The 13,548-nt window shown below is 35.1% G+C and overlaps 1 protein-coding gene across 3 annotated transcripts in view; it reads left to right on the forward strand.

Moving 5' to 3' along the window:
• APOOL (apolipoprotein O like) overlaps nt 1-10,660 on the forward strand; it is a 133,589-nt gene extending 122,929 nt beyond the window's left edge. For all 3 annotated transcript variants that reach the window (XM_055337927.1, XM_055337929.1, XM_055337928.1), the window contains one exon: nt 10,090-10,660. In XM_055337927.1, coding sequence (XP_055193902.1) covers nt 10,090-10,178 — 89 coding nt within the window. In that variant the 3' untranslated portion in view covers nt 10,179-10,660. The remainder of the gene's footprint in view (nt 1-10,089) is intronic.
• Nucleotides 10,661-13,548: the final 2,888 nt, after the last annotated feature.

Below are 13,548 nucleotides of genomic sequence, written 5' to 3' on the forward strand. Positions count from 1 at the left end.
GCATCTGTGGTTCTCAGAGATATTGGCCTTTCATTCTCTATTTTGGGATGTCTTTGTCTGATTTGGGTATCAGGGTAATGCTGGCTTCATAGAATAAATTTCCTTTTCTATTTTTTTGAATAGTTTGAAAAGAATAGGTATTAACCCTTCTTTAAATGTTTCATAGAATGCCCTTGTAAAGCCATCTAGTCCTAGACTTTGGGTTTTTTTTTTTTATTACTGATTTAATTTTTTTGCTGGTGAGCAGTCTGTTCAAATTTTCTATGTTTTCCTGTTTCAGTGTTGGTAGTTTATGTTTCTACAAATTTATTCATTTCTTCCAGCTTGTCCAATTTGTTGGCATATAGATTTTTATAATATTCTCTTATAATTTTATTTCTATGGACTTGGTTTTATTTCTCTTCTTTCATTTATGATTTTATTTATTGAAGTTCTGTCCCACTTTTTTCTTGATAAATCTAGTTAGATATTTACCAATTTTATCAATTTCTTTCAAATAACCACCTCATTCAAAGAAACTAGATTTCATTGACCTGTTGTATTGTTTTTTTTTAATTAAATATCATTTGCTTCTGCTCTGATCTTTATTATGTCCTTCTTTCTGCTGATTTTAGATATTGTTTTTTCTTTTCCTGCTCCTTAGGTGTAAGGCCAGGTTGTTTATTTGAGGTTTTACTTGCTTCTTGATGTAGGCCTGTATTGCTATAAACTTCCCTTTTAGAACCTCTTTTACTCTGTCCAAAATGTTTTGAACCATTGTGTTTTTAACATGTTTCCATGTCTTTTTTTATATCTTCTTCTATTTCCTGGTTGACCCATTCATTGTTTAGTAGCATGTTATGTAACCTCCATATATTTGTGGACTTTTCAGATATTTTCTTGTGGTTGACTTCTAGTTTCATAATGTTGTGGTCAGAAGAGGTATGTGATATGCTTCCATCTTTTTGTTTGTTAGTTCTTTTTCCTGATCTCATATGTAATCTATTCTGGGGAATATTCCATGTATACCTGAAACGAAGTGTGTATTCTGCTCTTTTAGGATGAAATGTTCTGAATGTATCTGTTTAGTCCTTCTGGTCCAGTGTGTTATTCAAAGCCATTGTTTCCTTGTTGATTTTCTATTTAGATGATCTGTCCATCAATATGAATAGAGTGTTAACGTCTCCTATAATTAGATTATTTTTCTTTAGTTTCTTTACGTTTCTTATTAACTGTTTTATGTATTTGGGTTGTTCCCATGTTGGGTGCATAAATATTTACAATTGTTCTATCTTCTTGTTGAAACGTCCCTTTCATGGTTATATAGTGAAATTTCCCTTTTTTGACTCTTCTTACTTTGTTTTAAAGTCTGTTTTGTCCAATAGAATTACTGTTATTTCAGCTTTCTTTTGACATCCATTTTAATCTTAGATGTTTCTCCATCCCTCACTTTCAATGTGCAGGTGTCTTTAGGTCTAAAATGAGTCTCTTCTAGGCAGTATATAGTTATTCAGATAACCCTATGTCTTTTGATTGGAGCATTTATTCCATGTTATTCAGAGTAATTATTAATGGGTATATATTTATTCCCAATATATTCCCTGTTCTAAGGTTATTTCTAAATATTTGCTCTGATTCTTTCTCTCTTCCATAGTTTGCTGGTTTTCTTTAGTGATTTATTTTCATTTCTTTTTATTTTCTTTTATTTTCTGCATATTACTGGGTTTTGATATGTCATTACCATTACCAGTTTTGTATATAATCTACATATAACTGTATTATTTGATAGTTTATACCCATTCTTCATTCCTCTCCTCTCCATGTGTTAGGTATATGTTTTCATATTTTATATCCTTTTATTTTGTGAGTTCATTGTCCAATTTTTAAAGAAATACTCATTTTTGCTGCTTTTGTGTTTCCTACTTATATTCTGTCACTTTTTGGTCTTTTCTTTCCACTCAGAGTCCCCTCTAATAGTTCTTGAAGGTCTGGTATAATCGTCATGAAATCCTTTTTTTGTTTGGGAAACTATCTCTCCTTGTATTCTGAATTAAAGCTTTGCTGAATAAAATATTGGCTGCCGATTTTTCCTATTCAACACTTCAAATATATCATGCCACTCTCTTTTCCTTTGAAATTTATGCAGATAAATCCCTTGATAGCCCGATTGTGTTTCCTTTGTTTTTTTTTAAAGATTTATTTATTTATTCTTAAGAAAGAGAGAGAGGCAGAGACATAGGCAGAGAGAGAAGCAGGCTCCTCGCAGAGACCCTGATGTGGTACTCGATCCCAGGATTCAGGATCATACCCTGAGCCAAAGGCAGATGCTCAACCGCTGAGCCACCCAGGCATCCCTAATTATGATTCCTTTGTATATAACTGTCTACTTATGTCTTGCTGCTTTAATTTTTTGTTCTTTATCACTGTATTTTGACATTTAATTCTCATATGTCTTGATGTGGATCTACTTTTTTCAATTTTGTTGGGGAATTCTCTGTGCCTACTAGATCTGTTTCCTTCCCCAGATTAGGGAAGCTTTCATTTATTATCTCTGAAATAAATTTTCTGTCCCCTTTTCTCTTCTACTTCTGGGACTCCTATAATGTGAATATTAAATTTGATGGAGTCATTAAGTTCTCTAAGTCTCTTCTTGTTTGGTAGAATTTTTTTCATGTTGATTACTTTCCATTATTCTGTCTTCTAGGTCATTAATTCATTCCTCTCCTTCCAGCATGGTGTTCATTCCATCAAGTGTGTTTCTCATTTTGTTTACTAAGCCCTACATCTCTACTTTTATTCCTTGTCTCTGTTTTAAAAGTCTCATTGATGTCTTCCTCTGTTTTTTCAATTCCAATGAATATCCTTTCGATCTTTAATTTAAATTCTCTATTAGGCATGTTACTTTATGTCTGTTTCACTTAAATATCTGTTTATGGTCTTATCCTGTTCTTTGGTTTAAGACAAATTGCTCTGTCTTTTCCTTCTGTCTGAGTCTCTGTGCCTGCTTCTCTGTGTTAGGAAAGTCAGCTGTGTCTCATGTTCATGTTCTTAAGGATAATGGCCTTAAGAAGGAAGTATCATATTGTGCCATCTAGTGTAGTGTTCTCTATTCCCCAGTGTCTGGTGCTTCCAGGAGTGTCTCTAATATGTGCTGCATGTGCTCTATTATTGTGTCCTATCCACTTTAGTCTTCAGGGCAGTTGCTTACAGAGATTTGCTTTGCCTGTTGTGGGCAGTATTTTGTCCTTAGCCTGAATGTGGTGTGTTTTAACTAGGTGTGCTCAGGTCTGCTTTTGAAATGGGACCTGTTGCCACCACTTAGAGAACTAAGGCCCCTGCAGATCTCCCTGGTTGGGAGACATGTTTGGACAGGGGTTTGGGCTGGTCTTCTGCATGAAGGGGCCCTTTGCACTGGGACTGACATAAGTGTGACTAGGAGGGGCATGGCTTGGTGTAAGCAAGTTAGGTAGTGATTGTGGGGGCTGTGCTGGTTCCTGCAGATGGCCCTGTGTTTATGTTAAGGGGCTGGGAAAGTAAGTGGTGCCTGCCAGTTCTTTTGTTCCTGGAAATATCTCTCTGTGGATGCTACTTTTGGGACATGCTCTGAGATGAACTGAATTCATTCATCAGATGTCATTACCATCAGTTTTGTATATAATCTACATCTAACTGTATTATTTGATAGTCCACTGTATTCTTCCCCCAGGTACTCTTCAGATCTGTTTGCTGTTTGCTCTGCCTTCTCTCCAAGGGCAGCACCAATGCTTTTGGGCTCTCCCCAAGACACGCCACTGACCTATAGAACTCAGGCTTTAAGCCACAGTGGTTGCAAGCACTTCTGAAATTTGGCCCCTCTCACTTTCCAAGCCTGTTGGTATGGGGATTTGTTTTCCCTGTGTGCTCCCCTGTGTGTTTGTCTGTCACCGTTCTCCAAAACTGTAGCTCCCTGCCCACCATAGCAGCCATCATCTGTTTTTCTCCCAAACGTTAGTCTCCACTCCTTTTACTTTCTTTGATGTGGCCGCCTCTCTGCCCTTAGCTGTAGAGTTTGTTCTGCTAGTCTTCAAATCAATTTCTGTGATTTAGGGTGATTTGATAGTTATCTAGTTTTATTCATGGGACAGGGTGAACCTAGGGTTTTCCTACTCTGCACCATCTTCCCCTCTGTCTGTTCTAGAATGGTTTGCAAATTTTAGACGCTCACAGATAATCCACAGTTCACTATACTCCCACAAGTATTTAATATATCCTGTCAGTTTTTGAAATATCTGTCAATTAAAGAATAACTTTGTGGAAATGAAACATGTTACAGCTTAACAGTGGTACCAAACCATCACTAGCCAATGTTTTTTCTTCACACATCTCTATTCTGGAATGCTTTACCCTCTTGTCATGGATAATGTGGCATATGAAAATCATTCTAAGTTCATATGTAGAGGAGAGAAATATGCCAGTACTATTCATCTTTATCATATATCATTCAGAATCAATTATACAGAATACTTCTGGGATTTATCATTTCCACATTTTACATGCAATCTCAAAGGTCCAAGACATGGAAAACAGTAGTGATTATGAGCACAGATTTAAGAATAAGGCCTGGAACTAAATCCTAGATCCAACATTTGCTTGTTTTCTTACTTGGGACAAATTATCTAATATCTCAAGTTGGTCTTCTAATCCATAAAAGGGGGACAACAATAATGTTTTTTTCACATAGTTCTGAGGACTAAATGAGATTTTGCATGTAAAACACAAAATACAATGTCAATCACATGTTAAATTCTCAAAGAATATTAGAAAATATCATTTGCTCAAAGTAGCCATTTTGCTAATAAAGAAGTATTTCTATTAAGTAAGCTGTGAGAGCACACTATTTAGTTAGAGAGCCTAGACATACAGAATATGTTAGGAATATTATACAGTTAGATATTGTGGCTCTTAATATGAGTTTGGTAGTTCTCTGTCATTCATATATATTTATAATGAAAATTATGTTTTTAGGAATAACAAATTTGGAAATTTGGTGTCATGGACCTTTTTGAAATCTGGTGAAAGCAGAATGAAATCTCTCACATTTTCTCACAGGATTAATGTTCCTCTGAAGAGGTTGGCTGACTATGGCCTTTGTGCCAAATCTGGCTCACCATCTATTTTTGTAAATTTCACAAGCAAGAATAGTTTCTACATGGTTTAAATGGTTGAAAACAAAGTATTTTGTGACAAGAGAACATCATGTGAAATTCAAATATTAATATCTATAAATAATGTTTTATTGGAATACAGCTGCACTCATTGATTTATGTATTATGTATTGTCTTTAGCTGCCTTCATACTACAGTGGCAAAGTTGAGCAGTTGCAAAGCAAACTTTATGGTTTACAAAGTCAAAATATTTACTCTCTGGCCCATTGCAGAAAAAGATTGCTGGTACTTCTTTTAGAAGGATGATGTGTGCCATAAATGCATGACTCATCTAACCTTTATAATATTTGCCAGGACAGGAGACTGAATATGGGACAGGAGACTAAATAAGCGGGCTCCAAACATCTGAAGGGCAAAACCAAATTTCCTAGTCTTTCAGAGCAAGGGAAACAGAAACTCATCAGGCTCTCAGCACCTTTCGAGTTTGCTATACCTGAGGAAAAGAGAGAACCAATTTGACTGACTCTTACTAAGACTTCAACTCAGCTCAGTATCTGATTAGATTAAGATGATAAGCATCTTACCATCCTAAAGAAGAAAAGGGTCCTCTCCCTGGTAGAAGATATCATCTGGAGTTTCTATGGTTCTTTTATATACAGTGTTCACCATGTAAACAAACAACATATTAGTTATGCAAAGAAGCAAGAAGATGTGACCACAACAAAATAACAGCTGGCCCCACAGGCGACCTAAATATTGAAGATTGTAGAAAAGGACTGTAAAGTAACATAATTAATATGTTAAATAGAAAACATGAACAAGTAAAGATGAAAACTGGAGAATTTCACAGAAATTGGAATCTATTTAAAAAAATCAAGTGGGGGGATCCCTGGGTGGCACAGCGGTTTGGCGCCTGCCTTTGGCCCGGGGCGCGATCCTGGAGACCCGGGATCGAATCCCATATCGGGCTCACGGTGCATGGAGCCTGCTTCTCTCTCTGCCTCTCTCTCTCTCTCTCTCTCTCTCTGACTATCATAAATAAATAAATTAAAAAAAATAAAATAAATAAATAAAAATAAAAAATCAAGTGGATATTCTAGAAGTGAAAAATATAGTACCTGAAATTAAAGACTCATTGGATGGATTTAACAGCAGACTACATGAAAGAGAACAGGAAGTAATAAACTCAAATACAAGTAAATAGAATATAGCCAAAATTAATCACAGAGAGAAAGAAGAATGAAAAGAATACAACAAAGTGTGAGAGAGTAAATTGCAATGACTAGTATCTTTAAGTATTTCAATAACCTATAAGCTGAATATCATCTCAACTTTATACAAAGAAACAAAAATAGAATTTTTAACAACCCTAACTTCACACAGAAATTTATTAGTGATCTGTCCCATTTTTTGTATCTAACTTGCTCAAAATATAAATGAGATAATGTGTGAACTAAATTATTGTGACTAGATATCACCTAATGGCTATTTAAGACAATATCTTAACCGTTATTTTATAATTTAAAATATCTTTATTCTTTCCTGTTTTTTGTAACACCAGCTTTTAAGTTTTTATTTAAATTCCAGTGTTAACATACAGTGTAATACTAGTTTCAGGTGTACTATAGTGATTCGACACTTCTATACAACACCCGATGCTCATCACAATGAGATAACACCAGCTTTTTATGCAAGACTAAAAATATGATAAAGTGCAAAGAAAAGCATTCTAATGGGTTAGGAGATTGAGATTCAAGAAGAGTTTTATTGTGACTAATCCTTTGGGAGAACACAGAGCCCTTGATCAGTTCAAGGGGTGCAGAAATTTCTTTTTATTTTTAAGATTTTATTTATTTATTCATGGCACACACACACACACACACACACACACACACACACACTTACACATACAGAGAAGCGGGCTCCATGCAGGGAGCCTGATGTAGGACTCCAGGATCACGCTCCGGGCCGAAGGCAGTCGCTAAACTGCTGAGCCACCCAGGCATCCTGGGTGAAGAAATTTCTAAGAGGAAAGATGTAATCCTTAATTACTCAGGAAAGCAGGAGGTGAATCTTTTTTAAAAGGCAGAAAACAAATGACCTAGGATGAGTGGTTCTAAATGAGAGGGATCCATGCTACACTTACTAGAATTGTTTGTTTTCTAAAATTCACTCTACCTAAGAATTAAAAATTAGAATCTCCAGAGGTGAGGCCTCTAAGCAGGTGGATTATAGGTAAACCTCCACAGGTAATTCTCTATGCATATTCCTCTAGTTAATAATGTCTGACATAAGCTATAGATAAGTTAAAATTCTGAAGCCTTTCAACACATTTTGAAAGGTAGAGGTCTAAAGGCAAAGGAGTATATTTCAAATTTGGGTGAGCTAAAGTTTTACTAACTAGACTTTGGACAAGAAAATGTATAAGGAAGTAAGTAGAAGTGTTAGAGAACTTATTCAACTGATTGGCATTGTTAAGCAAATTAGGCACATTCAGACTTATATAAAATAATTATTATATGCTTACTATAGTATGTTTGATAAAGAAGAAAACTATTTCCTGGTACTTTTCACTTGTACTGAACAAAGTCTTCCACCAGGTGGTGGTAAAGATACATTTGAGAAAAGAGCAGGCAGAACCAATTTCTTAACCTCTTTGTGATGGACCTCTTCTCAGAATAATGCTTTTAAGTGGATAAAACAAAATACTTGGCAATACATGTCCTTCTTTAAATGTTTTAAAAAACAGTACCTAACAGATCTAATAAAGCCATAGTTTTGAAGTAGTGATAAGTGTAAATGTTTCAAGATATTTGCAAGTACAGCATAATATGAAAATATTTGTGATTTCTGTATAAGTGACAAAATCTAAGGTCCCGCTAATACTACTGTGATTTGTTGCCTACACTCATTATTGAAGAAAATGTTCATTTTCAGTCTGAGGTTAATGAAAATAAAGGTCAATTACCTACATTTAAATTCATAGACACATGAATTCTATCCACAGACACCCCCCCCCAGTAAAGAGGCCCCATATTTAGAATTTCTATCCTAAAAAAAGAAAGGATTTCTATCCAATGGTGAACTATTATTAGGTATGGATAGTGATTACTTATGATCTAGGTTTTTTAAAATATATATGATAGTGAAGTTACATACAGATAGATCACAATTTATGAAATAGAAAACGTTTCTAAAGAGGCATAAAATAAATCATTGTAGGTAAATCCATTTCTCCCCTTTGTTTTCATCATAAAACTGGAAATTAAATTCCTCTATGGAAAAAAAGATATGTTTCCAAATATAAATTATTTTAAATCAGATTTTGAAAAGCACTTAAAAAGATTTCTGAAAAAAATATTTTCAATCTTACATCACAAAGTAAACATTAAAATAGTTGTTTCTTGCCTACTTACCATACACAGGGTATTATTATATGCAACACTTTGTATATATTATTACACTGAATACTAAAATTGTGTAACATTTTTATTACTCTAACACCCATTTTACAAGAGTCAGAGTTGTTATGTTAGGGAATCATACTTATCTGGGTTCAATCCTGGCTCCATTTATCAGCTAAGTGAGATTGGTCATTTTCTTAACCTCTGTAAATTAAAATGTCCTTATCTGGAAAACAAGGATAATATAAAAATATTATTTATATCATGGTGGTAATGTGAGATAATAGATGAAAATAATGTAGTATCCTGCCTGGCACACTATCAGTTTATCATGATCACCAGTGATCCACGCATTGTCAAATCCAGTCCATTTTCAATCTCCATTGTATGTAATCCATCAGTAACTTTTAACACAGGTGATTACTCCCTCTTCCTTGAAATAAATCTCTTCACTTGGCTTGTGGGATTCTACTTCCTCTTGGTTCTCTCATTTCACTGACTGGCTGTTCTTCTCAGCCTAATTGATACATTCTTTTAATTTTCTTAAATTCAAAATATTGGAGTATCCAAAGGACTCATTCCTTGGACCTCTTCTCTGATACTCTAGATGATCTCATAGTCCCATAATTTTAAATGCCAAATATAAGTTAGTACCATAACATTTATAAAGCAGCCAAGTCCTCTCCTGAGCTCTAGAGACTCACATATCCAACAGATTACTCAACATTTGTACTCAGATGTTTAGTTAACAATGTAGATTTAACACATCCAAAACTTCATACTTGACTTGCCTTCCCCCAAACATGCTTCTCCCACATTTTTCCCTATAGTAGTAAACGTCAACTCCATCCTTCCAGTTTCTCAGAGTCTCCCTCACACAAGCATATTCAATCCACTTAGGAAATCCTGCCCATTCCACCTTCAGAAGTTATCCAGAATCCAGTCCCTTTTTACCACCACCACTGCTACTGGTCTCCCTGCTTCCACCCTTATTTCCTTGTAGTCTCTTCTCCCTACAGACAAGAGTGATCTTTAAAAAAAAAAACATCATGTCACTTCTCTACATTAAAAGAGAACACGTTACCATGGACCTATGTGGTTTAGACTTCTATTGTTTTCTGATCATGTCTCCTATCACTCTCACTGTACCCACCATCACATTGTACCTATTCTGTTCCATCCATACTGACCATTTTGTGGTTCCTCATATATGCCTCAGGTCCATTAGCTTTGCAAGGCATTTTCCTCTGATATCTACAGGGCTCACGCCCTCACCTCCTTCAGTTCTTTGCTCAGTTACCACCTTTTTTTTGAAGGCCACCCTGTTTAAAATTGCAAATCACCCAAAGGTCTAACACCCTTCCTGTTTTATTTATTTATTTTTCATAGCACTTACCACCATCTGATAATCTTTTACTTAATTTATTGTCTATGTTTCCAAACTTAAATGTTAGGTCCATATTGACAGAAATTTTTATCTGCTGTTCACTGCTGTATTCCCAGTACCAACAATACATTTGTTTAATGAGTGACTAATTTTTTTCATTTTAAAACTTTATCAGGTGCTACACAGTTTATGCCTGACCCCAAGCTCATGGATCACGGGCAGTCCCATCCAGAAGATGTAGATATGTACAGCACTAGAAGCTGAAGTAGTCTGCATAGAGAACTGCAAGATGTGTGAAGTTGAAAATAATGATGAAAAAAAATCATGTAAAGGGTAACTGTGACACAAAAAGTATCACTTTTTTTTTAGGATATAACTTTTAAACAAAGTTTTTCCCTCACATCTGATACAATGTACAGTTTGACCAGTCACATAAGGGATTAAAACACAAACTGTAAATTTAATCCAAACAATATTAAATGGTTGATGAAGAGGCAGAAGTAGAAGTTTTGGGATGCATTTGATAATTTTTAAGAGTGTTTATAAAAAAAACAAAAATAGAGTAAACATAAATACTGATGAAATATGTATGTGTATATATAAATATTTATACAGATACATATACATATTTGCTTTAGATTTTTCAAATTATTGTTAGCTAAATTAGAATGGTGTATAGAAGGATGTGTTCCTCTGCTTTTTTTTCATCCCTCAGAACTGGAATAAAATATCCATATTTTATGACATGTGGGTTGGCTTTGTCTCTTTGTTTTATTAATGTCAACTCCTCTTAAATGTCCAAAAACACTTCTAACTATTTAAGAGGACCATATTCTACAAGGGACTCCAATGCTGCTTAGAAATCCTACTGGTTCCCTTAGGTGGTTTCCTATTCTGTTCCCCAGGAGAAGTATTACAGACCTTTTATTCTCAAGCTAGACATGACCATTTTTAGCCTTTCCCTTCTACCTTCAAGACTTACCTCTTTTCAGTCATGCATCCCCCTTGTCTAAGGCTAGTGCTTGTGTTTCTGATCTCATTCTTTCCCATGTTTTCCAGTACCATATTCTATCCTGTTTAATCTACAGTCTTTGGTTTCTCTTTTCATTCATTTCTTTTCCTCAATCTCTAAATAGCTTCTGATCTTTTTTGTCTAAAAATAGTAACTTGATGGGATGAGCACTGGGTGTTATGCTATATATTGGCAAATTGAACTCCAATAAAAAATAGGTTTGCAGCAAAAAAAAATAAAAATAAAACTATACCGAGCTATAAAAACAAACAAATAAATAAATAAATAAAGTAACAAAAAAACCTTTCTTTAACTCTGCCTCTTTCTCTCAAGCTGTCTTCACTTTCTCTGTCCTATGATTGCCATACTTGATAAAAAAAAAAGTGTCAGTTCCATACTTCCTCACTTTTGATTCCTCTCCAACTTTCTGCTGACTCCCTGGCCTCTATACCTATTTGAATTTTCTGTAATTATTGACTCTCAAACACTCCCTCCTTGAAACTCACTCCTCCCTTTGCTCTCTTGTCATTCTTCATTCTTCTCTTGCTCTGAATCAAAATACTGTAGCTCTTCTAGTTGCATTCCTAGTCATCTTTTCTCATTCTGTATGCTCTCTCATTTTCATTCAAAATACTTTACTGACTTTAGCCAACATTTGTATTTCCTTACCATTTATATGTCCAGCTACAATATTTCTTTAGAGCTGTAGACCTATTTTCTAATTATTTATTATTCAATCTACCTTACATCCCATCAATATCCCCAGTGTTAATATGCCTAAAACTAAATTGCCTCTACCTCTCTCTTATTTATGTGTTTTTCAAATCTGCCCTACCTTTTATACTCTTTCCTAATCCATGCTCCCATTCAAGTTTTCATCATCACCTTCCTGAATTATTAGAATAGCCCTCCAGCTGCCCTCCATCAATCTTGTTTTCTGTCACTTCAGAATATGTTCTGTTTGCAGGTAGCAGTAAACCAATTAACAGTGAATAAGAGTCTACTTAATGTCCAGAATTAATACAGGGATTCATTCAGTAGCTCATTAGTGCCATCAAGGACCTAAACATTTTCTCTTTCCATTCTGTTCTTTAGTATGTGAATTTGTCATCTCATGGTCACAAAATGGCTGTTGTTCCTCTGAGGAATACATGCACATTCAAAGTAGGAAGAAATTAGGACAAATTCTGCTATATGCTTCTGACCCTCTATTATCAGAAAAGTAAATGCTTTCTTAGAGCCCCTCTCAGAATTCTTGTCTATATCTTTTTTTATTTATTTATGATAGTCACACACACACAGAGAGAGAGAGAGAGAGGCAGAGACACAGGCAGAGGGACAAGCAGGCTCCATGCACCGGGAGCCCGACGTGGGACTCGATCCCGGGTCTCCAGGATCGCGCCCCGGGCCAAAGGCAGGCGCCAAACCACTGCGCCACCCAGGGATCCCCTCTTGTCTATATCTTAACCAGAGCTTACCATGTAGCCACCTTAGCTCAAGGAAAATTTGCAAATCATATTTTTTCTATGGTAAGGAAGGCAAGGAGTAAGGAATATGGAATGAGTGTTGAGCTTCAGCTAACATAGTGTTCACTACCCTATTCTTATAACCCATCTGACATGTTATAACATACTGCCTTTCTAAAAACCATATAGTTAGTTGGCTCTCTGAAATCTTCAGTGGCGCATAACTGCCTAAACAGTTAAAACAAGACTCCCAAGCATGACATACAAGGCCCTTATGATCCCAATTCAACTTTAATCCTATCTTCCCTCTCCTTTCCCACCTTACTGCCAATGTACATTATATTTTATCTATGACATATCACTTGCTCCTTGAACATGCTTTGTTATTTTAAGTTATTTTTTCTGCCTATGCTGGTATTTCCTCTTAGAATTTTTTTCTGTTCCATATTCCAACTTCCTATTCATCCTTCAAACCCAATTACAGTGTCACCTTTCTCAGTCCTCCAAGGTAGGATTTAAATGTTCTCTATTCTACATTCCCTTACACTTGGTGTTTATAGCTGTGACAACCCATCCAATTAATTATAAAACTAAAACTAGTTAAGTAATTTTCACAGACAAGACTCCTTGTGGGTATGACTGAATCATTTTTGTGTAGCTTTTATGCTCATGAAATACCTGGTACACAGTAAGAACTCACATGTTCTATGCTAGTTGCAACACAGGATATAAAAGGAATTATAATTCTATCATAGGGCTTATATTTCTACCAGAGAGGAAAGAAATATATGCATATATAGTTTTATATGTAGTATCTTCCCTAAGATATATACAACCAAAGAGCTGTAAATGCTCAGAGATAAAATGCAGTTCTGAGATGATGTTAAGGAGGCAGTGGTACCTGAGCTACTCAAGATAGGGAAATAGTTCACTTACTAGTTTTCATAAGTAAGCTTCTCAAAATTTAGCTTCAGTATTTTAAATGAATTTTTTGTACCTCAGATCTGTTTATAATCAAATGAATCCATATTTCATCAAATCTAAGATACATTATTTACCTCTAAGAAAAAAGTGAGACCACTTGATCATTATACTTATTCCAATTTTAGCTGTTAAGATGTGAAAATATAAACATTTTAAATTTAGTGAGATACGG

Source organism: Nyctereutes procyonoides, unplaced genomic scaffold (genome assembly GCF_905146905.1).
Source record: "Nyctereutes procyonoides isolate TBG_1078 unplaced genomic scaffold, NYPRO_anot_genome, whole genome shotgun sequence".
Taxonomy (NCBI): Eukaryota; Metazoa; Chordata; class Mammalia; order Carnivora; family Canidae; genus Nyctereutes; species Nyctereutes procyonoides.